This window comes from Taudactylus pleione, unplaced genomic scaffold (assembly GCF_031769625.1).
Source record: "Taudactylus pleione unplaced genomic scaffold, aTauple2 ptg000212l, whole genome shotgun sequence".
Classification (NCBI taxonomy): domain Eukaryota; kingdom Metazoa; phylum Chordata; class Amphibia; order Anura; family Myobatrachidae; genus Taudactylus; species Taudactylus pleione.
In genome coordinates, this window is record NW_028284614.1 from 1,281,213 (window position 1) to 1,306,877 (window position 25,665).

Consider the following 25,665-nt stretch of genomic DNA (forward strand, 5'->3'; position numbering starts at 1 on the left):
AGCACCAAATCAGATTCTAGCTGTAATTTGGTTATGCGTGCTAGAAAACTGACAGCTATAATTTGATTGGTTGCTGTACTGTAGCTTACATCACATTTACAGTATAAAACAAAAACACAGTTGTTATCAGCGCTTAGGACCTCATTCAGAGGCGGTCGGAGGATGCAAGCGGTCGCTCAGAAACTGGGCGGCCACTTGCATCCTGACCGCCCGCCTCTGTTTCGGTCGTTAGGCTGTGGGTTAACACCCACAGCTCTAACGACCGCTCCGGTGATGGTCGACATTGGGTTGTGAATGTGAATGTTTTGATCTAAATATGAACTAATACCTCATACTTTAATATTGTTCTATATACGCAGATTTGCAATAGTTACGGTAAGTGCAGGCGACACTGGTTTATTTATTTATACCCTGGACAGTATGGGATTTAGCAGGTGCAGTTTTATTTTGTTACTATTTTCCATCACATTATTTCACACTATACTGTGTTAGTGAATAAGCATCAATAAGCAATTACAGCTATGACGGAGCATCCATATTTGTCTCTCTCTCGTTAGGCTAACCGTGATGAGGCGGGTGAAGACTTTGAGAAAGCCAGCGAGGATGCTAAGGTAAGAATGGGGGTATCCAAATTTACACATTAAACGCGGATTATTCATACTCACCTGGAAAGAAGCAATGATATGTATTAGAAAGTAATGTGGGGTAATTCAGTATGGTTGTAATCACAACCCAGTAATGACAATCACTTTAGGGGGGAGCAGGGGAGGGGAGGTTATAAAGTGTAGGTAAAATTACTTACCAATAAGGTCAAATTCCAGCATATACTATAACATACAATACCACATTCGCCTCCAATTTACCTCCACTTTCCGGCTATACACTACAGGTTAATTCACTATATTTTTCAATTTATTTGAACTCTTTTTTTTTTTTGAGCTCTCCACTTTCATAGAATGGCCCCTTGTTTGCTTATTGCAGCCACATATAAAGTTTATACAGGATGTTGTACTCTAGATGGCAGAGTAATTCCTACAATAGGCTTCCTTTATCAGAAGTAGGCGACCTGTGGCTTATTAGATGTCTCAGGCAGGCTATATATAGGGCTTGTAGTTCTGCAGCAGCAGGAGAGCAATAGTTTGCCTTCCCCTTATTTATCAAGTGAAATTAGGTTCCTGCATCAGAAAATTTTCAGTAGCATTGTCTCTATGTGATAAAGTTACTAAGAATCGTTTTTGACTTCTAAACGAAATCGCTGGACATTGTCGGAACGTTTTCCTCAAAATCACAAATTTACTAAGCATTGTATTTGATTTTTTTTCTAGATCCAAGGGTGATACTAATAATGGATCTGCTAACAGTCGTATTTATACTGATCTGTGCAGGCTTTGTTGTGTTAAAAAGTAAAGAAGTGGTTAATAATTGAAACTTTTTTTGCGCAGGGTCTCCCCTCAAATAACTATCACTGGGCTGAAGCAGCCGGGGGGGCTTACACTACAGCAGGGAGATACACCGCATGGGGACCCCCTGCCATAATGTAAAACCAGCACCAAACTTGTCAGCCCAGGGCTGGAAATCCCATCCCGGCTGGTTTGGCCCAGTGCTGTTTACTTAAAAAACAGGGGGGACCATAAGCTGGATTTTTCCCAGATTTTCCAGTACCAGAATAGGCTCTTAGGTCCAGGGCTGGTTGTGATTTTTTTTTTTTTTTTGGGGGGGGGGGGCAATTTAAAAAGATATATGAACCCTTTCACAACAGAAAAGCCTGCACAGATCACACTGATGTGTGCAGTGCTTCGGACACGTGGACGGGTCATTTTATTTCTTTATTCGGATGTGATTTTGATCACGTTTGACGACACAATTCTTAGGGGATCTGTGATTTCTATTCTTGTCTAAACCATACGATGTTTGTTCCCAGGGCCGTAACTAGGGTGGTGCGACCTGTGCCATGGCACAGGGCACCGCCGGACAGGGGGGCTGTTTGGGCCTGTCAATTTTCTGTTTGTTATCATTCTCACTTGAATATTCCCCTTATTATATCCCCAGCATCGTCTAACCTCCCCTATCTCTACCCTGGCCCTTCCCCTTGAGGCCATGCCCCTTTTTCGGGTGTGTTTTGTTCCTATTTTAAAAATAGGGGGGCACCCATACTCTTGCTGGCACAGGGCACCAAAAATTCTACTTACGGCTCTGTTTGTTCCCATAGTCTCATGAAGTCTATTGCCGTCTAAAGTCCTGCTTCTCATGCGATTTTTATGCGAGTTTGCTTTCGGAGGATATCACTGAAAAAGCCCAAATTGACCAACAACAACTTTGCCCTGAGTGTAACCTATCCTCTAACCTATCCTCTAAGTCAGGGGTCTTCAACCTTTAAGACAGTGTGGGCCACATTAAAAAATTCAACGAAGCCCGAGGGCCACTAAGCTCTACGGTGGTATTTAGACTCTGCCCCCTCCTCACACAATTATGTCCCATAACTGCACCCTCCGACAAATAGGTCCCAGAACGGCCCCCCTCCTCCCACAATTATAATTATGCCCCATAACTGTCCCTCCTCAGATAATTGGCCCCCTTCCTCAAACAATTTTGTCCCATATCTGCCCCCCTCTGCAGTGCCCCCAGTAGTGCCCCTTATACAGTTTCCCCTGTAGTGGTCAACTCTATGTAGTGGCCCCAGTATTGGTGCCCATTATGCAGTGCCCCAGTGGTAGTCCCACCTATGCAGTGAATACATATAGGGCGCTGTCTTTTTAAGTAAATTTCAAGGTAGAATCCAAGTGCAGCTCTCCGTAAGGGGTGGCTAAACCTTAAATCAGGAAAAACAAATGTGACAAAAGGGAGCACAATTAGGAAAAGACATGTTCAGGATGAAACACATTTAAATTGAGTCACTATAACTCAGAAGAATCACATTGATACAGTTACACTAAATAAATGTCTAAAACATACAAAATAAGTACAAGTGTCAACAGATGTCAAATTGTTCCAGATACCCAGTGATCTCATATGATTCGATAGAATTAAAAAAATTCCTTCATGAATTAAGACAATTGTCTTCTTCCATAAAAATTTGCCTCTGAGGAAAAGGCCGGACATACTGTACAAGACCCGAGAAACGCGTTAGAATACCTTATTTCTATTTCAATATACAGGTATGGAGATCCATTACTAAGGGACAATCCAGAACTTTTGATGGTAATCAGTACCACTACTATCCAGACGAAGTGGAAAGATAAGGAGCAGCTTGATTTATCTCCACAGTTATCTCCCTGGTGCCTAGGGACTGAAGTTCTTATCCATGTACTTATCCTAATTAGAACTTATTAATATTATATTAAACATTGCTATTGCTATTGCTCTCCCTTTTGTCGCATTTTGGTCCACCTATGCAGTGCCCCCTATACAGTGCCTCCAGTAGTAGTCCCACCTATGCAGTGCCCCGAGTAGTAGTCCCCCCTCCAGTGCCCCCAGTAGCAGATCCACCTATGCAGTGCACCCAGCAGTAGCCCCCCTATACAGTGGCCCCAGTAGTTGTCCCCCCTATGCAGTGCCCCTTAAAGAGTGCCCCCAGTAGTATTCCCCCTATGCAGTGCCCCCAGTAGTAGTCCCCTCTATGCAGTGCCCCTTGTATAGTGCCCCCAGTAGTGGTCCCCCCTATACAGTGCCCCTAATATAGTGTTCCCAGTAGTAGTCCCCCCTATGCAGTGCACCCAGTAGTGCCCCGCCCCTATGCAGTGACAGTGCCCCTTACATATATAGGACAAAGACACACAAAAAAAACACAACACTTACCTGAATCCAAGCTCCCTCGCCCATCGCCTTCCGCTCCTCCATCCTCCCAGCCCGCTCTGCACTGTGGGAGAGATGTCATGATGTCTTTCCCATCACCCACTTTAGGGGCTAGAAGGTGGAGCTCATGAGTGAACTCCAGCTCAGCTCCGGCTGTGGGTGCAGCAGCCAATGAGAGTCTGTCTGACTCTCATTGGCTGCCAAAACAAACACACCGCCGCCGGCGGCGATGTGTTTGTTATTGTGTAGTGCAGACCACAGTCACTGCGGTCCGCGCTACACTAAATGAAACGGACCTGGAGGGGATGACATTAGGGTGTGCCTGCACACCATCAGCGGGCCACGGGGAACAGCTCCACGGGCTACCCGTGGCCCACGGGCCATGGGTTGAAGACCCGTGCTCTAAGTGCCCCTACTATCTAATGATGTGCATGGAGGGTCTGTCGTCTACAGAGAAGACCCTGGTAGAGAATACTGCACCCTAAATGAAATGGTGGCTAGTGGAAGGGGGGGTGGCTAGGTTGACTACAGATGTTTGTATTTAATTGAACTTAATTGCTAATTAGTATAAAATCTTATTATATGATACATCATTAAAGAGCAATAATGTATATACATTGTGTACTGTAACTTTAGCATTTGCTGACAACACTCACAGGCTACATCTCCTGCCATAAACTTGGTGCGTATATTACTGTTCTCTCGTAGTGTAAACTGGCGCATATTCTAAACTTGCAGAACTGGAGAAATTTTGATATTTATCCAGCTCTGCAAGCTGCGCACTGTGCACCTCTTTTTGGGGGCTTTTTACGCCTTTGTTTCTTGTTTTCCAGCTCTACTCAATGGTCATCCGACTTGTGGAATGGTGGATCAGTCACCCTCCTAAAGCCATAACACAGGAAAGCGGTGGATAGCCATTTTTACCCACTGCTATTACTTTCCTGGTTTCCCGTTCCTAACGGGATGCAATCGGGAAGCCGGCTGACATTATGCCGACAGCCGGCTTCCCGACTGTCATATCCCGACGAGGGTGAAATGCCCGGAGTCTAGATGTAGACGCCGCTCATTTCACCGACGCCGGGAGACCGGCACCCGGCATCCTGATCGAAGGGATGCCGGGTGCTGCGAGCGGACAGCCGTGGAGGGGAGGGTTAGGTTTAGCGCACCCAGGGGGGACTTAGGGTTAGGCACCCCCCCAGGAGGGTTAAGGTTAGGCTAGGGGAAGGGAGGAGGGTTAGGGTTAGGCACCCCCCCAGGGGACTTAGGTTTAGGCAGCGAGGAAGGGGGGGTTAGGGTTAGGCACTTATAGGGGGGATTAGGGTTAGGCACTTGGGGGGGAGGTTAGGTTTCGGCACCCCTATGGAAGGTTAGGGGGCTAGGTTAGGTAAGTCATTACTTACCTTACGACGATCAGGATTTCCAGCGTTGACGGTCTACCGCTGCCGGGATCTGTTCCAGTGTCGGGCTGCCGCTGCCGGGAATCGAACCACCGGCCATGCAGACGGCGGTATTTCATACCGATTCCCTTCCTAACAAAGGCGTCCCTACCTCATTAGACACCCAGGTGCGGCCGGCACCCCCATTGTGACATCACTGCTTCCTACAGATAAGAGGGCCTGAGATTAGTGTATAAGGAAATAAGGGAAAAGTAAAGGAGAACTCCAGGCAATTTAAACAAAGTATGTAATATCTCTGTAGCCCCAGCTAGATAAGCTAATCGGTCTAATGTTTGGGAATCCAAGCTTCATGAACTACTCTATACTAGGGATTGACATCTGAAGCCAATAGATCGCAACCATCAATGTTCCTGATCTGATGGAAGTACTTTTTCCATCGAATTGCGGGTTTTCGATTGTTACCAGTATGTGCGCATGCAAGAAGCTCTGACTGCTTCAGCTTTAGCGCACAGTATGAATATCGATGGTTATACCGTTAATATACCGGAAACCCAGCAACCATTCGATACCAGGCTTCCGATGTCCATCCCTGCTCCACAACTCAAGCAACAAAACCAGTTTCGGCTTCAGGACTAGATTAATGTGATAGTAGGCAGGGTGCACGGAACATCAGCAGTTTAATTGCGTGGAAATTCTAAATCAACAGTTTTTGACAATTTTAAAAGTTTTTCGGCCAATCCAGGCCACCTTGTGGCCAAAGTCACCTGCCGCACAGGTAGTCCATGCACCTATTGGCATAATTGTAACTGTTCTGCCAAAAATGGAATTATTTAGAGGTGTGGTTTTATTTACATTTTGATATCGTCTGGAATTCACCTTTTTGAATTAATTTTTTTTTTTTTTTTGTGGGAGGTTTTCTGACAGTTATCTAGATTATCATTTGATAAGTGTGGATGTCAGGTCTGCTATAAACAAGTATCACTGGCAGCAATTATATTATTTCTTCAACCCTATATAATGCTTTCTGAACTGCTGGGGAAAGTCCAATTTAACAAGTTTACTTCCGGTGTCTTCTAGAAAAGCCAAATCAGTGGTTTCCTCACGTGAAATCAATTATAAGCAAAAATATTTTCTTTTTTCTTTTTCTTTTTTTTTTAAATATGTATTTGGAATTTACCAAACTATCCAGTCACATCATTTACGGGCTTCTAAACGTGAGGCCGGCAGCGCAACAGTATTTGTTTTTCCTTTTAGCCCATTTCTTGGTGCACGTCCTTGGAATTTGCCGCTCAGATAAACAGTCTGCTCATGAGTTCTTTTTATTTAAGTTTTTGTGTGTTTGAAGGACTATATTATATTATATTGATCATACAAAAATGCGACTGAAAGGTGACCCGCTAAAATTGCTGGACTGAAACGCAATCGGGACTGTGAAAAATACAGTGTGGAAAAATGGCTGTGCCCCCTCCCTCAAACTTGCGAATGTCCCTTTAAATGTGTCCCCTCTACCCCTTTATCTCACTTGAATACCCCTGTCCGGCCAAACGAAATCTTGTTTTTGAATGTGGTCGAGGCGTTAGACACAGAGAGGTGCCTAATCTGTGCTGAATGATGTAATCACCTGAGGCAGCCATCTTGGCATGAAAATCGGCGCGCTCTTCTGCATAAATGTGTGCAAATGCATGAAAGTAGCCTCTCTTATAATATCCCCCTTCTCAGCAACCCCCTTATTTCCAACTCTCGTTCTTTACTAATGTTACTCTGCTTACTCATCAGTTTTGTTATTCTTGTCATAAGACTCTTCTAACTTTTATTTATGATGAGGTGTAACTCATAAAAAAAGGTGACTTTCTCCTCTAGTGACACATGGGCGTAAATGGAGAAAGCTCCTCCCCTATTGCACCTGAGGGCCTGGTGCTGAGCCGGACGCAGACCTGGCAGCAGCTGCATCTATTGCCGCAGTCACATCTGTGCTGTGCAACTTCGATGCATGCGCAGACTTAAAAACATCGGCCAACTGCTTGTGGCATCGTCACTGCGTCCAACTCAGAACCAGCCGCAGGAGAGCGCATTTTAACCCTATTTGTTTCCTTAGGACCTCACACCATGTGGATAACACAGGAATTACCTACAGTACATGCCTTGTTGATCTGTCCCTCTACTATATTTGGGCAAATTTTAATTATTCTTCATTTCTCTCTTTCATACCACAGATTATTGCTTCAGTCCTGGTGAGTAATAATTTGTGTCCATTAAATTGTGTCTTCTGATTATAAAAAAAAATATATAGATAGATATATATAAGGGAAGCATCAGCTTCATGTAACATAGCACTTTGTTTTGTAAAATGAATATTTTTTAATTTCACACTTACGTGTTATGTGTTGCCTTTTTGTTTTACTCAGTCACCCCACCAGGGGCTAAATGTAATAAGAGTGCGGACCGGCGCCGCTGAGGGAATTCTTTAAAACTTCGGGCATACTTACATGTATTCCCTCAGCGGTGCCGGTCCGCACTCTTATTACATTTAGCCCCTGGTCTTTATTGCACACAATAAAGATCTAAGGGCCTGATTCAGCTTGGATCGCAGATGCTAATACTCACTCAATCGTCCGATTGCTGCGTTCTGCGCATGTGTATGCATCGCAGTGCGATTGCGCAAGGCGGGCACTGCTATACGAACTGCGATCGCAGAGGCTACGCAGAACCATCACAGAGTGATTGACAGGAAGTGCCGTTTGTGGGGGGTGACAGGGGGGTGGTTGGGTGAACGCAGGCGTGCCAGTGCGTTTCAACGCCGTTGCAGGGGCGTGCATAAATTATGACGGCCTACGCAGTGTGAGAACTGATAGCGTGCATGGCTGTTAGCAATTTCTGAGCAAGGTCAGGGCTTGTGCAAGTGTGCGTGTGAGTCCGATGGTACTCGATTGTACCGATGGTTTTGCTATTCTGCTAAGTATTATGGATGTGCGTATGGCACCCTTATGTTGTGCTGAGTTTGCATTGCGATCGCAGTTGAACTGCGTGCATACACAATATTGCGATCCGTAGTGAATCAGGCCCTAAGATAATAGGGTAACCAATACAAAGAGAACAGGATGATAAAATCGCACAGAGATGATGTTGTAGAATCCTGCAGATTTCCAGCGTGTCTGTGTCTCCCCGTGTGTGCGTGATGGCACCGTACTAGCTTGTTACCACTGCACCACAATACTTCATATAGAAGTCAGGGCATAAAACAGAGGCCCTGATTCAGAGCCGGACGCTCTGACCAGAGCGCTCGCTCTGAATCAGAGCCCACCTCCATTAATATGGAGCGTCCTCCAGGGCGCTCGTATAGCTGTTGGTCACCACCCACAGCATATACGAGCGTGCAGGATGATGGTCGCGATGGTCTTGACCATCGCGACCATCGAAACTGCGAGCAAAAGCCTGCGGTTGAGTTTTTCAACCGCAAGGCAGGAGTGATTTTGGCTCTATCAGAGCCAAAATCACTCCCACTGACATCACTAGTGATGTCAGTGGGGCCGGCTTCAGACGGTAGGCGCTCCCTTGGGAACGCCTCCATCTGGCAGGCATGCCCCCGGCACGCCCACCAAAGGGGGCGTGCTGTCAGTCAACATCGACAGCACGCCCCCATTGATGAGACACTCCGAGCGAAGGAAAGTCCTTCGCTCGTCGCGTCGTGCGCATGCGCAGACCATCGACCCACTTGCGAGCGGACAGCCGCTCGCGAGTAGGTCTGAATGAGGGCCAGAGTTTGGTGACAGAAAAGAACCTACAGGTCTACTTTGCCCCTTTTTTGGGGTGTTTTTTTTTTTTTTTTAAATTCAATATTTTATTAAATCTAAACCTCTTTAACTTTATTACTCTCAACCACGACAGCTGGAAGACTGTTCCATAGATCAATAACCTTATGTAAAAAGAAGTTTTTTTTCCTAATATTACTGTACCTATCAGTCTTCTTCCCTCCAATCTGAGATAGCCGCATTGCCAGCTGCCCATCCGGTTGTCCAATGTAAATATAATTCAAACTCTTGTGTATTATATATTTGTGTTGAGCTGACTTTATCTCTATGGCTGTACACTGTTCCCTATTACACATTGCTCGGTCACCACGGCGATGCTGGTATAAACGTTCACACTGCGCCGGGTCTCTCTCTTTTGTGTATACAGGAAGTCTCCGATTCAGGATCCGGTGACTCGACTTCCTTAGAAACGCGTTTTATGACAATCCTGTGCACCCGTAGCTACCCGCATCTCCGAAGAGGTGAGCAGGACTACCTTTATGTTAATCTCAGTGATGTATTTATGTATGCTGTTTTATAGCGGGGGCATGTGAATACTTTCATTTTAATCAGCCTTTTATTGTACTTTCTTTATAGCGGAGGATTTATTTTAGCACCTCTTAGCCCACCTCATACTAGCCTTAATGGCTGTTCCGTACGTATGTATACCATCGGCCTGATTGAGATGTGGACGCTAATGCCGCTGCGATTATGACTTTTTACGCAACTCGACAACAGTCTGACTCTGAACATGGCCTTAGCGTAAAAAGTATCAGTCCCCTCCTGCCACACACCTACGTCATGGCAGCCACCTCCCTGTTACCACCCATAAATGCCCACTTAATTCCACCTCTCTGTGTCCAAATAACGCTCTGTGTCCCCTGGCGGTAACCATCGGAACACATGTGCAGTGCGACTCTGATGCATTCACAGATTGAAAACATCGCCCACTTGTGTCAGACATCAGCACTGCGGCCACCTGTGAATCATGCCCCCTGTGTTCCTGTACAGTAGACCTTATTGGTCTATATGTCTTGTACAGTGTATGTCATGTAGACTGCATACCAGATACATTATTTTGGTGAATGCTGTAGCTTTTATCATTTGATGTATTTTACTTGGTGTTACTGGACAATACACATACTTCTTTATTTGACACCCTCTTTCCCCTTCCAGTGTTCCAAGAGTTCATTAAGCAGACAAACCACGATGTTGAACACACCATTAAGAAAGAGATGTCGGGGGATGTCAAGAGTGCCTTTGTGGCTATCGGTGAGTACTCGCCTTCCCATTGATGCTGGAAAATTATTTGTGCAGCTTCTCGATGCCCAGGACATCTCTGAGTCCTTGATCCTACATTACATACTTAGGGGAGTTTTTTGGTCACCACTTGCCTCTGTTACTCAGAAGAACCAGCCTCATGTTTCTACCAGGATTAGACTCCCCTTCTACTGGTTGGTGAACCACTGAGGGCCTTTCACATTCTGATGGATCCACTTCTCATAACAGGGAGAGATGTACTAAGCTCTGCAAAGTGATACATTTGAAAGTGATAAACTACCAGCCACTCAGCTTTTGTCATGCCGCAGGCTGTGTTTGAAATATGACAGGAGCTGATTGGTTGGTAGTTTATCACTCTCCAATTTATCACTTTCCAGAGCTTAGTACATCTGCCCCTATGTCACCACATAATACCAGGGGGAAAGATTTTGTTTTCATTGAATAATATCCAGGATCTTATTCTCCTTACACTGGGGACCTTTCTGTGAGCCCTTCCCTGTCACATATGTAAATGGAGAACTTCCTGTGCTAGAAGACAATTTGTGAATATAATCGACACACTGCTGTGAAAAGTTCAATAAATGTCCTGGATTGACATCAACATGTAGTAGGAGGTCCTGTTGCAGTGGAATTACGTTACACCAGTGGTGTCAAACTCGGGCCCTTCAGCTTTTGTGGGACTACATATCCCAGGATGCCCTGCCACAGTTTTAGCATGTCCTAATAGCAAAACTGTGGCACTGCATGCTGGGATGTGTAGATGTGTAGTTCCACTGCAGCTGGAGGGCCCGAGTTTGACACCACTGCTTTATACCATACTTGCTTACCCTCCTGATTCGGCCTGGAGCCTCCCGAAAATCGGGTGCTGCTCCTGGCCCCCCGGGAAAGGCAGGCAAGCCTCCCGGTCCCCGCAACCTGTCTGCACCACCGCACCCCTCGAATACTGTATAATCCCCGACAGTGAGAGGGGGGGGAGCGGTATCGTGGCCCCGCCCCCTGCTTCACAATGCCATTAATCTCGGCATTGTGAAGAGGGGGTGGGGCCACAATGACGTGATCGCGATATCACACCCATGCTCCTCCCCGATTTTCGTGTCATTTGCCAGGCCTAACCCCTTTTTCACGCGACACGCCCCCCCCCCCCCCTCCCTGCTGAGGAAGTCCGACAGCTCCCTCCCTGAAGGAGGGAGCTAAAAGTTGGCAACCATGCTTTACACCCCTCACTCCCCAGGAGCACTTACCCCATGTGCTTGATGTGAATGATAAATATTCCCTGTAAAGTTCTGCATAGATAGTGGTGCATGGCGCGAGTCGCGTACCTGCGAACGAGTATACGCACTGCGTTAGTAGAATTCCATAGAATTGTATGGTGCGAATGCAATGCGTGGCATGGCGTAGCGTTTGCACATGGCTGCTGCTAATCGCATGGCGCGATGCGTGCGCACGTTTGCAGCATGATATGTCTCACAGTCACACCGCAGTCCAACTAGTGTAATTAATAATTTGGGCCAATATGGTGTATTTATAATCAATATGTAGTCAGCATAGAAAACGGGTCAAGATGGATTAGGAGAAAAAGTACAGAGGTCTGCAAATAGAAAATATGCGTTTGAAATATGGTATAAATAAAGTTTTATATTGGTAAATCGTCACTAAGTCGACATTGACGCTGTCGACCAATGCCTGATCAACCATTTGGCTGATTAAGATGTAGCCTATGGTGCCATAACTTAGGGGGTGCCACACAGTTGGCAGCCGGGGATTAAAATTTAATTATTATTTATTCCATGTTGGCGGTGGCTGCACGTCTTTATTAAAGATTAAAGAAACTTCTTAGTCATCCAGCCATCCCAAGGCAGTGATGTGGGGAACGTTCCTAAAGTAACTATATCCCGTTATATTTTACTTATTTCTATGCCAGTAAAACCTTTTTACATTCCCCTAGATCCGCCTAATCATTGCCTCAATATGCCCGCCCATATCCCTTATGTGACCCAAACACATCCATTTAGAAAGGGTATAGAAAAAGAAAATAGTTTTCAGCCATCAGTTACGTCACTTGGTGGTTTAAACCCTTTATTGATGTTTTTATGTGGAGTTTAAAGCGTGCATTTCTTAATGTAGCATTACGACAGTTCTATAGAAATGTTCTTTGTACCATATCTTGCTAAATACCATAGAGCTATATATACATCTTTTTGTCTGAAACAATGGGGGTCATTCAGACCCACTCGCGAGTGGCAGTACGCTCGCAAGTGAGTCGATGTTCCCCACTGCGCATGCGCACGACGGAGGGAGCTCCGTCGTGCGCATGCGCGAGACCCAGCGAGCGAAGGACTTTCCTTCGCTCGGAGTGTCTCATCAAAGGGAGCCTGCTGTCGATGGTGACTGACAGCACGCCCCCTTTGGTGGGCGTGCCGGGGGCGTGCCTGCCAGACGGAGGCGTTCCCAAGGGAACGCCTACCGTCTGAAGCCGGCCCCACTGACATCACTAGTGATGTCAGTGGGAGTGATTTTGGATCTGATAGAGCCAAAATCACTCCTGGCCTTGCGGTTGGGAAACCCAACCGCAGGCTTTCACTCGCAGTTCCGATGGTCGCGATGGTCAAGACCATCGCGACCATCTTTTTGCACGCTCGTATATGCTGTGGGTGGTGACCCACAGCTACACGAGCGTCCAGGAGGACGCTCCATATTAATGGAGGTGGGCTCTGATTCAGAGCGAACGCTCTGGTCAGAGCGTCCGGCTCTGAATCAGGGCCAATGTTACCAATGCAAACTAGCCTTGGGCTTCAGCGTTTAACAGCCATCGTATATTGTCAGATCCTTATCGGGCAGAATGAGATATTGCAGTAATGCAGTGTTTGCTCTCTCTGACTATTCCTCCTTCTTCTTCCTAGTGCGCAGTGTGAAGAATAAGCCAGCGTTCTTCGTGGAGTGCCTCTACAAAGCAATGAAGGTGGGAAGCACTTCTATCACTTGTGCTAGCGAAGATGAGATACTTTGGGGGAGACGTATCAAGCTTTCTAAAGAGTGGAGAAGTTGCCCATGGCAACCAGTCAGCTGCTGCCTACCATTTTATAGAATGTACTTAATAAATGTTTTGAAGCTGATTGGCTGCTATGGGCAACTTCCCTACTCTTTAGGAGGATTATATATATATATCCCTCTTATGGTGTGTACACACGCAGCAATTTAAAAAGACGATTTGAATGATATCGTTACCGTTATCTTTCAAATCATTCTTTTAAATAGTCTTTACCTACTTACCATCGACCAGCGATGCGCGGCACCGTATGGATGATATCGTCCATCGGCTGTGCATGCCTGTCAACCAGCTCGATTCGAGCAAGTTACTATATGGACCCACGATCGACGATCGCGGATCGCTATAGTCGTCGGTAAGTTGGTGGTGTGCTGGGTGATCGATATTGATCATCCAGCATACCAGGGAGGGTGCATAACAATCTGCCAGGGATACTGTATCGCTGGCAGATCGCTACGTGTGTACGCACCATTAGAGAGAGTCCTATGTCTTATTTTTGTTTTAGTGCTTTGCTAGGTGATTTTCAAATCACCATTGCAGAGCTCCACTTTTTTAAACCCCCAGAACTAAAGCGCCATACATCATTTTGAAGTGTAGAGCTGGGGAATCTATTAAAGGGTGATTTCCAAAATTGCCATCAAAATCTCCAAAAATAATCACTATTTAAGAGACGAGTGAGATTTCTCATTAATCCCATAAGGTTGGGAGCAGACAGATCTTAGAAACAGGGGCATTACTGGGGTAGGTGGCATGGGGGGAGACGTATCTAAGCCTTGGAGAGAGATAAAGTACCAACCAATCAGCTCCTAACAGTCAGCTTACAGACTTGTTTGAAAAATAACTGATTGGTAGGTACTTTATCTCTCTCCAAGGCTTGGTACATCTCCCACCGTTGCGGTAAGTAAACCCTCTGGGCCAAAAAGGAGGTATGGCCTTGTCGGGAAGGGGCGTGGCACACCCCTGGTTTCATCACTATGGAGACATGCCGGGCTGCCCCCAGAGACTCTCCCCGCACTGCTGGCTCATCCTCAGTAATCGGGAGTCAGGTCATGCTCACTAACATCACAGTGCAGCTCCCGGTCACTGAGGAGCAGCTGGCATTTTGGTGTCACCCCCTCGGAGGGTGACGCGAGGTGTGGTCCGCACCCATATGGTGACTTCACTGCTTAAAAATACATTGCGAATTTAAATTAATGGGAACATTTTCCATTTGAATAATTTCATCATTGGAAAAAAAGATGAAATTCTACTATGGAACTACAGATCAGAGGAGCCAGGACAGGCAAGAACAGTTCCGCACTAATTCATAGCTTTGCCGTTAAGCTAATGCCTTTGTTTTCTTTGTAGCTGGAGATCAGTACCATCTGAACTTGAGTTGAAGCATCCAGCATGTAAACAAATGCTTGTGATTGGCTGAGGTGCTCCTTCATTTATATGGGCAATGCATTTCAGTGGGCTTTTGGCACCTATTCAAAATGCATTATCTATTCAAATGAATGGGAAAAGCAGTAATTTTGGCTTTACAGATTATAATCACCCCAAATTGTCTGACTTTAAAATACAGTAGATGTTTTTTTTAATAGTTTGGAGGGCTTGAAGAATGAATCTTTGTTTGGGATTTTTTTAAGGTGATGAGTTTGTTGATTTTGACTTTAGAACAAGAGATTCGTTGATAGATTTCCTCCTGGGTGTAAAGCTGGGTACACACTATACAATGTATCGTACAATATATCGTCCTGACACGGATCGGAACGATATATCGTTTCCATTCTGAATATTTAAATCGGGTCAATTCGGTTTCTGAATATGCAGAACAAACTTTTAAAGGCTAACACATTATAATGTCAGGTCAGTTGGCTTCAGTCTGGCCAATAAGCTGTGACCGTGTGTGATCAGACTTAAGCTGCATACACACGTAAAGATTTCCTGTCCAACCATCCAGTTGATTGGTTGGAATAAAAATCTGGTAAAATATGAAAGCAAATGACAATCATCAATTTGCTCCCAAATGCCGGAAAATGGACAAAAACAAACTGTTTAGATCAAACATTTAACAAACTTATCCGAACTACCATTTTCATCTGTTTTCTGGCATTTAGGAGCAAATTGCTGATCATCATTTACTCCCATACATTACCAGATTTTCATTCCAACCAATCAACCAGTTGGATGGTTGGACAGAAAATCTTTACGTATGTATGCAGCCTTAGCGTCATAGAAATACTATTCTGTAATATATTTGTTTCCAGGGAGCTGGGACCGATGAGCGAACGCTGACCAGGATCCTGGTATCCAGAAGTGAAATTGATCTGTTCAACATTCGCCAAGAGTTTAAGGCTGCGTACGAAAAGTCTCTGCACCACTGTATTGAGGTAATTAAGCTTAAAGGGAGAGATTGGTGATGTGCATATAATTTACATAAATTGCTGAGGTGCCTATAAGATACGTAGGGAGCTAAGAAACCTATATGATCAGTACTGTGCATCACCACATGTCATCCTGGCTTCATAGTTAGAATTAGGGACATTGCTGAAAGTGTACTTTATTATTAGGGGGCTGTTTTATAGAGCGTGATTTGTGTTTTGCACTGTGCATGCTCCAGATCCGAGCATTCACGAGTATGGGTCATACAGATTTCACTTACAACTATGGGAGAGCTTCAGTTACCTATGGGTTGTACAGTAAAACGCGGACTCTGCTCCCTGGTAAAGTGCTGGGGGCTATTAAATTAGAGGCCTGCTATCAACCTGTTACTAGCCCCGAGGCAGCACTTAACGAGTGCGGAGGTGCAATCGAAAACCCTGTTGAATGCTGCCCCCCCCACACCCGCATTTTTTAAATAGGGACATAGGATAGTGCACCTGAAAAAGGGCAATGGCCTCATGGGGAAGGGCCAGGGAAGAGATAGGGGAGGTCAGGAGCTGCTGGGGATAAAAGAAGAGGAAACTACAAGTGGGAATGATAATAAACATGAAAATTGACAGGCTCAAACAGCGCCCCCTGCCCTGTGGTGCCCTGTGCCATGGCACTGGTCGCACTACCCTAGTCACGGCCCTGGATGAATGCCCATCTCTGATGGTTAGGGGTCTGCGCCTACGCAGGACACGTTCTTCACAAGTGCAGTACGGGTCCTGCGATCTCGCTCACAGACCCCTCCCAGGCCGCAGCATGATTGACAGGTTCCTGGCCTCTTGTGTGACTAGGCCCCGGCCAGGCTGCGGGAAGCTTCAGCTCCTATAGCCTGACCGAAGGAGCAACCATTGCTCTGTGTGCAGGTAAGAGTCAGTCACTTGCAGTTAAAAAGATACATGACTGAAAAATAATGAACAGGCAATGTGCCCCCTCCCCAAATCCTGAACCAGCATTCTGCCTGAACAGCCTGGGCTAGTACCCACTAAAACCTGTACTGACCCATTGCCAGGCTGCTCAGTATAGGACTGTTACCTATATGGGGTGGTGGGCAAGATCTCCCAGAGACTTCCAGCCTGTGAGCTCTTCCCAACCCTTGGTAGTAATGAACAAGTTCATACCCATAGACTTTATATGAAAAGTACAAAATAAATATACATTTACAATGCAAAATACACTTCAGTTGAATAAAATAATCCCCAAGCCAGAGCTAGAAGACAATATGACGCCTGGTGCTTGTGTACTTGTTATCACGCTATTTTATACTCTGGTGGAATTCCCCAGCTTGTAAAAATCCCTCTGACATTATTTACTTCCTAATAGCTTCATGACCTGATCTCTAGATTTATTGATTGGTGGGAAATCCCTAAATCAGACAAGGCGCAGACTCCAGGAGATTATATTCAACAAACGGGAACATATTGTCCAGATTCACGATTACTGGTTGTTTTTGCTTTTTTTTTGTGTGCTTTGGTTCCAAGTAATTGCAGTGAAATAATTAAAAAAAACCTTATTTTGAAAACCTGGATACAATAGGGAACATATCACATACGAAACCTGGTGCACAAGCTGTGCAGATGACGTGCTATAATCCATTGCACCCAGGAAAACATTGGTTTTATTTTCTAAAGTATTCTTTACAAATGGCAATATCTAAATTGTCGCTCTGGGTGACAAAAATGTGTCCTTGTGTGTCTGTTTTGAATTAAGGCCCTGATTCAGAGCCGGACGCTCTGACAGAGCGCTCGCTCTGAATCAGGGCCGGGCCCTTTTTTTTTGTGAACGGCCTCCTGGCCGCTCGCATAGCTGTGGGTGACCACCCACAGCTAAAGCGAGCGGGCAGGAAGATGGTCACGATGGTCAAGACCATTGCGACCATCGGGCTTGCGACGAGACCCTTGTGGTAGGGTCTCGTTGCCGCAAGCCCCAGAGTGCTTTTGGCTCTAACAGAGCCGAAAGCTCTCCCACTGACATCACTTGTGATGTCAGTGGGGCCGCCCCCAGACGGTAGGCGTTCCCATGGGAACGCCTCCGTCTGGGCAGACACGCCCCCGGCCCACCCACCAAAGGGGGCGTGCTATCACTCAACATCGACAGCACGCCCCCTTTGTAGCGAGACCTGGAGCGACGGCTTGCCCATCGCTATCCGGGTCTCGCGCATGCACACGACGGAGCCAGCTCCGTCGTGCGCATGCGCACTGGGCCACCATCGACCCACTTGCGAGCGGATCTGAACCAGGCCCTAAATCAGGTACACACTAGACGATATGTTGTCTGATCCGGTGGATCGGAAGACACATCGTCCACATCCGGCAGTGTGTACCTGCTATGTCACTGACGATGCGCCCTCCCACGCGTCGTCATTGATATCCCCGACGGACGATATCGTCAGAGAAGGCCATGCTGCTGAATGCAACATGGCCCCCGTCGTCGCTACTGGCATTGGCGAGTGCGTACACGCCGGCACCCCCGCCGCTAATGATACCGGCTGGGTACACATCATTACGTGTGTACCCAGCATTAGTCAGGCATGGCTTTATTGTGGGATTGTCCAGTTTTCACTGCTGAGTCAAAGTTGTGCGGAGTATTGATAGCAGTGTGGGCAAATTTAATTGGACATGTAATTGGATTAATCGGGGGCATGGTTTGATGGAATAATGGAGGTTCTGGCGTTGTTAGAGGAGGGCCCAATTTTCTTTCGTTGTCATGGTTGTCAAGAATACAAAAGGCTGATTAGTTGTAAATATAGCACTGACCAAAGCGATGTAAGAGTATGACGTTGTGGATAATTAGGTCCTATTGGGGTCTATGCATAAAGATAACGAAAAATGAATGGTTACTTTTCACTATATATCGCATCGGTTCAATGCGATATATAGTTTTGTTAAGTAGCAAATCATGTACCTCTCCGACTTCTTCATGCTCTGTCCAGGGGTCCGGCGGTCCTCTCTTCCGCTGCGGTCCAGGGTGAGCAGCCGGGAGGTGAAGGCAGGTCCTTCCTGCACATACCCCGGCGGCTCAGGTCCAGGGGAGGCGGCAGTGGCTGCTGGGACATCAAGGGGGCGGAGCCAGCACCTGGAGCTGGGGACTGTCTGCGGGCAGAAGACAGGGAGGTAGGCAACTTCCCTGCCCGCTTCGTGGTGGTGGTCAGGTTTCGCCATCTCAGGATAGCGTAATCTGAACACAAAGGAGAAGCAGAAAGGTTAGCAGAGAGCTAGGGGAAGTTCTCTTGGAGAACAGCATCATTACTTTTATCATCTCTGTTCCAATGTGCACTTATCATTTTTCTCATCATTTTCTACAGAGCGAGACGTCCGGGGACTATCGCAAAGCCCTGTTGGCCATCTGCGGAGGTGATGATTAAAGCGCAGACCCTAAACATTTCCGAACCAAGTCTGGGGCTCCTGAGGGGCTCATTCACCAAATGTCTGTGGTAGATAGCATCATGAATCTGCAGAGAACCTGTAATAAAAGAGATCTTCACCAAGCAATACAGAAAGCGCACCAAAGAAATACATAGAGGGGGTCGGGATATGGGAGGGCAGTTTGGGTCAGGGGGGTGGTAAAGGCGAGATCACTTGATCTCTGGAAATTTCGTGGAGGGGCATTATATCGCCTTTCTAGAGCAGATGTGTATGTGACGGAGAGCTGGGCCACGCCAAAGCCAATGTTTAGATCTTTTACAACATCAGAAGGAACTAATTAAGATGAAATAAAGTGTCTTAATGGACGTGCATCGCTCACATGATCTTATTTTGTCCGGTGCGAAGATTAAAGAAACCCAAAAACTAATTGAAACGTGTGCGTGCGTGCGTGTGTGCGTCTTACCAAGCATGCCTTGCCTATAAGGGAATGAGTTACAGGGGGAAATGTATCAAGAGTGGAGAGATTGCCCGTAGCAACCAATCATTTTATAGAATGTACTTGATAAATGCTACCGTGAAGCTGATTAGTTGCTATGGGCAACTTCTCCACTGATCCACCTCCCCCTCTTTACACTGCTTGATACACCTCCCCCACAGTCATTTAGGGTGGCTTAGTAACAATTTGCCTAAGCAGCACCTAGATAGTCCCCTTTACACACTTTGTTGTTATCTGGGTAATTGTCCATGGATAATGTACATTTCGCACATTTGATCTGCGGAAACTGCTAGTAGTTTGGTAATAGGATCTGACTTCCAAGAAACCAACATGCAGATTTGTAACACGGGGGCTGTCGGCAAAAGGAATCTGGAAGATTACGGGGGCCCGTAGAGTCTGACACATTTGCGCCTCGAGCAAGAATAGACACGTGCATGGAAAAGCACATTTAGGAGCAGACGTTCAGCCAGACACATCTCCAGAACAAAAGTGTGTATACTTACATAGCGATCATAGCATGGAGGCAGTGTAGAGATGTAGCCTGACAGCGCTAGTAGCACATGCGAAAGTCGCATTCCCGTATTTGTAGACAATATAACAACGTAACAAAGTGTCATATTAGCAAGAGGTAATAGTGTATGGACAAGATATTCTTAAATGCAAAAGTTAGTTACTATAGTAAATATAATAAAAAAAAATGTCAAACTAATTTTAATACAAAAATCTGTTTAAAAATTTATTAAATATTAAATAATATGACTGTATGTCTATAACCTCATCTAATATTATAGCAGTAACAATAATGAATAACATATTATCAGCTAGAGAGGTCAATCAGCCAATCAGAAGCGTAGTGCTGTTCACTGTCATAATTGTCATTGTGCCAGTCCTCCAGGACCTGCAACAGGTCCCGACAGGTGTATACATATTCATCTGCGTCCAGGTCTACTTCGCCAGAATTGCACCAATGCCTACATCTCGCCGGCTATTACATTCCCCCCCAGGTATTTTTCTATGACTTAAGTTTTCCTTTACAGTACACTATACTGTATTTGAATATCATTTGATATTCAAAGGAATACATCTGATCTGACCAAACCGACGGACATTGGGATTATAATTGAATGTCCAAAGTGAATAACACATTTATAAAGGCTGAGGGCCTGATTCAGACCCGCTCGCGAGCGTATAGCGCTTGCAAGCGGGTCGATGTTTGGCCTCTGCGTATGCGCCGCCTCCGGCGTACGCATGCGCTCGCCCCAGCAAGCGACGGCGGGAGGCAATCGGGAAGCCGACTGCCTAAATACCGGCAGCCGGCTTCCCGACTGTCTTATCCCGGCATGGGTGAAATGCCGGGCGTCTAGATATAGACGCCCGCATTTCCCCGACGCTGGGAGACCGGCGCCCGGCATCACGATCGTACTGATGCCGGGCGCCGCGAGCGGACAGCCGCGGGGGGGGAGGGTTAGGTTTAGGGCTCCCGGGGGGGACTTAGGGTTAGGCACCCCCCCGGGAGGGTTAGGGTTAGGCTAGGGGGAGGGAGGGTTAGGGTTAGGCACCCCCAGGGGGGACTTAGGGTTAGGCACCCCCACGGGGGACTTAGGTTTAGGCAGCGGGGAAGGGGGTGGTTAGGGTTAGGCACTTAGAGGGGGGATTAGGGTTAGGCACTTGGGGGGGAAGTTAGGGTTAGGCACCCCTAAGGAGGGTTAGGGGGGTTAGGTTAGGTTAGTGGATACTTACCTATCCACGATCGGGATTTCCAGCGCTGTCGGGCTTCCGCTGCGTCGCACTCTGCTTCTGTCGGGCTGCCGCTGACGGGAATCGAACCGCCGGCCATGCGGCTGACGGTATTTCTTACCAATTCCGCGACGGCAGCTCCATCGCTCCGGGGCTCACGACAAGACGGGGCGGCTGTCGATGGTGAGTGACAGCTCGCCCCGTTTTGTAGACGGAGAGAGGGGGTGGCTGCACAAACGCAGGCGTTCCCTTAGGAACGCCTGCCGTTTGTGGGCGGCCCAACTGACATCACTCGTGATGTCAGTAGTGGACTTCACTCGTGATGTCAGTAGTGGACTTCCTGCTCTTTTAGAGCAGGAAGTCCACTCGGACTTGCCGTAGCCGAGACCCTCCCGCAGGATCTCGCCGCAAGCCTGATGGTCGCGATTATCCACATCTGTGTGAGCGGCCTGGAGGCCAGATAAAAAAAAAAGGAATGCCCTGATTCAGAGCAATCGCACGCAGGCCCTGAGTATGTTCATGAAGGATTTATTTGGTCCGATTCAGCATAATGTGACAGAAGACACCATGTTGTTTTTCCTGTAACCCTTTCTGAGTATCCAGAGGAACACCTACCGGAAGGTTTGGAATTCACCAGTGCAATCTGCAATCATTGGCGGGTAACGGTGCAATATTACATTGAAGAATTGGTGAGCATAGATCAATTTGAGGGTGTGATGTACTAACACTAAAATGCAGTCAAACCTCCGAAAACCGCATTCCTCATATGTATCAAGCTCCGGAAACCAAGACTTTATGGAGCTTGTAGACGATAGGCAACTCCATTTATAGACCTATGGGCTTCTTTCTGGAGCATGCCCTGAGAAGGATCCAATAGCACCCCTCCCAGGGTAGTCCTCAGCTCACACATCTGGTGGGCGCGCAGGCGCAGCAGGACTCCAGGGTCATTAACCCGATAGTCCTCCCATCGTAAAGGACAGCTCTTATTGGAATAAACGCTATGCATGTGATAAGTGGCGAGATCATCCGTAATACTTAGTAAGTTTGTGAAAACATCGGTAACATGGAGTACCATCGGAGCCTCACGCACACTTGCACAAGCACTGACCTTACTCAGGAATTGCTAACCTCACTGCACGCAGTGAAAGCCCGAGCTGCGTATGGCATCGCAATAAAGAAAAATATATTGAATATCTGCGCTAATAATAAATGTAATTCCAAGAGAATTAATATAGGCAAATCATTACCAATACAAGATTTTTAATGTAAAAAGTGTTTTAATCCATTATGACCGGTCAATATATACACAGCAAAAATAATCACATACAATTAGAAATAAAAATTAAAAATAAAAATAAATAAATTATACAGATGAAGAAACTACATAAGACAAATATATAACCATATTACTATATGATGTATTATTTATTGATAAAAAGAACGCTGGAGGAGGTGGATCCAAAAAAAAAAAAATATATATATATATATATACATACAGTATATATATTTTAAAAACATATATAGGCCCTCATTCAGAGCCGTACGCTCTGAGCAGAGCGCACGCTCTGAATGAGGGCCGGCCTCCATGAAAATGGAGCGTCCTTCTGGACGCTCGTATAGCTGTGGGTCACCACCAACAGGCTATACGAGCGTGCATTTTGATGGCTGCGATGGTCGAGACCATCGCGACCATCGAAATTGCGAGCCGGAGCCTGCGGTTGAGGTTTTCAACCGCAAGCTCCGGAGTGATTTTGGCTCTATCAGAGCCAAAATCACTCCCACTGACATCACTAGTGATGTCAGTGGGCCGGCTTTTGACGGGAGGCGTTCCCGTGGGAACGCCCCCGTCAGGGAGGCACGCCCCCGGCACGCCTACCAAAGGGGGCGTGCTGTCAATCAACATTGACAGCACGCCCCCTTTGATCGGACACAACGAGCGAGGGACTTTCCTTCGCTCGTCGCGTCTGGCGCATGCGCACGACGGAGCTCCCTCCGTCGTGCGCATGCTCAGTCCAGAACAGCCGCTCGCGAGTGGGTCTGAATCAGGCCCATTATTCCTTATTGTCCGCATCTGTAGTTGGTAATCTTTTGCCTATATCATTCTCTTGGAATTACATTTATTATAACGCAGATATTCAATATATTTTTCTTTATATCTTTAGGTGCACCTGGTTGCCAGGTGTATCTTTTTGTGTGTTGCCACAGGCACATTGATAATATCTGCTGCTTAAATTATATAAATATCTTGATGAATATTTATATTTTATTTATAAACATCGATTATCTGCTGATTTCTAACATATTCAAATAGCGCTGAGTTTTTTGTTTTTTTTACATATGGCAACGCAATAGCTAATTTATGCACGCCCATTCAACGGAGTTCAAACGCACGGGCACACCTGCGTTTCACTGACTTCCCCCCCCCAGCCCCCATCACCACCCCCAAATGGTACTTCTAGTCAACCACTCTGCGATGGGTCTGCGTAGTCTCTGCGATTGCAGTCCTGATCACGGGATGGTTCGCGCATGCGCACTGCGATGCAACAATCGTCCGGTTGCGTGCGTAATCGCAATTGCCATCCTTGCTGAATCAGGCCCAATGTGCACAGTGATATACTGTGCGCACATTTTGATGTGTGTTTTACACAAATGAAACAGACATACAGCCAACTGTGCGTTACATCAGCCCGTATCCAGAACACCCGCATTACTGGCGGCCATGGCAAAAGCTGGAAAAGGTAAGACCCACGAATTGTGTCCACACTGCACAATCACAGCTTGCCAAGTACAATATGCAGTGAACATGATAAAAAATAAAACTTCCCCTTTAATATACAAACTATTGTGCGTGTCTGGCAATAAGGTAACAGAGTTAAGCAGCATACACATTTGGCGATATTAATGAGCGATTGAACATATTGCGACATCGTAATCGTTCAATCGCTCATTAATCGTGCACTAGAATGTCGGAAACGACCAGCGATGCGCGATTGTCTATCATCGTCTGAACATGCTGGCCAATCTGCCGATAACGACAGATTGACCCCATGTTCAGGGATGATGGAGGGTGCCTGCACTGAACAACATACCGATTAGGTTACACCCCCACAATACCAAACCCCATTCCACCCCCATGAACCATGGGCTGTAAGTCAGTATTCATTTTGCATCCATTCCATTTCAGTGGTACAATCAAGTTAAATGGTCATAAATAATATTGTATGTAACATGACTTCTGCAATTCATGAGTTATACATAATTATTTGTATTTATTTATATTTTATCAGTATATTACATTACGCATTACAATTGGGAGTAAACACAATAATAAAAATAAACTGGGTATTAACAGACAGACAAACAAACAGGTAAGAGGGCCCTGCTCACAATCTTCTAATCTATAGGACAAAATAGAAGTTTCATACTTGAGGTCAAGTGCTACATATTGCATATTGTTCCAGACAGATTGCAAGGGTAAAGAATACTTGGGGGCAAAATGATCCAGTCACGATGTTATGTTGGTCTAAGGGTCAGAGAGTTGTTTGAATATAGAAAAAGAACATATGTAAATTTTGAGTGAACCGTGTAGAGGGAGAGATAAGTGGGTAGAAGAGCATATGGATGTAATGTGTGTGGTTCAGAAATATAAGATTTCAGGAGGAGCTTAATTTTCAGGGAACGCTTGAAGGTTTGGAGACTAGAGGAAACTCTTATTGTGTGTGGGAGGGCATTCCACAGAGTAGGTGCAGTCTGAAAAAAACCTGTAACCGTTAATGGGAGCACGTAATGCATGTTGATGTGAGACGAAGATCTTGGACAGAATGAAAGGATTTCGTTGATGTAATTATGTCAATAACCTTGGATATTAGTCAAAATATTTTATATTGTATTTGGTAAAATAAAGGCAACCAATATATGGACACAGGACCTCATTAGGACCCGCTCGCTAGATGCATACGCTCGCTCGAAGCGTATGCAAATTCGGGTAAGTGACAGCAAGACAGGCAATCGCACGGCAAGGCATAAGCACACCCACTATGTCTTGGCGTGCGTATGCAGACGCTCACCAGCCTGTCTTAAGACGCCCACTTGCGCATGTCATCTACAGGAAGTGTATGCAACCATCGGGTACCATCGGAAGCGAACGCAGCACTTGTGGTTGACCATACCCTACTGCGAACATTTCAGTGTAAGATTCAGCCAGGTGACGTGTACTATGACGATGCCTCTTAATTATGCACGCCTCTGAAACGGCGTTAAGACGCTCAGACACACATGCGTTAGCACAACCACTCGCCCGTTTCTAGCGTCAAGCCCCTGTCACCACCCACAAACCTCCTGTCACTCACTCTGC

The 25,665-nt window shown here is 46.2% G+C and overlaps 1 protein-coding gene across 2 annotated transcripts in view; it reads left to right on the forward strand.

Annotated features, from left to right (window-relative positions):
* The window catches only part of ANXA6 (annexin A6), a 92,677-nt gene extending 73,172 nt beyond the window's left edge, over positions 1-19,505 (forward strand). Inside the window, exons 20-26 of one of the 2 annotated variants that reach the window (XM_088478235.1) lie at positions 558-611; positions 7,403-7,420; positions 9,366-9,459; positions 10,154-10,249; positions 13,159-13,217; positions 15,554-15,676; positions 19,018-19,505. In XM_088478235.1, the coding sequence (XP_088334361.1) occupies positions 558-611; positions 7,403-7,420; positions 9,366-9,459; positions 10,154-10,249; positions 13,159-13,217; positions 15,554-15,676; positions 19,018-19,077 (504 nt within the window). In that variant the 3' untranslated portion in view covers positions 19,078-19,505. The remainder of the gene's footprint in view (positions 1-557; positions 612-7,402; positions 7,421-9,365; positions 9,460-10,153; positions 10,250-13,158; positions 13,218-15,553; positions 15,677-19,017) is intronic. The other variant, XM_088478236.1, reaches the window with a different exon arrangement.
* The last annotated feature ends 6,160 nt before the right edge of the window (positions 19,506-25,665 follow it).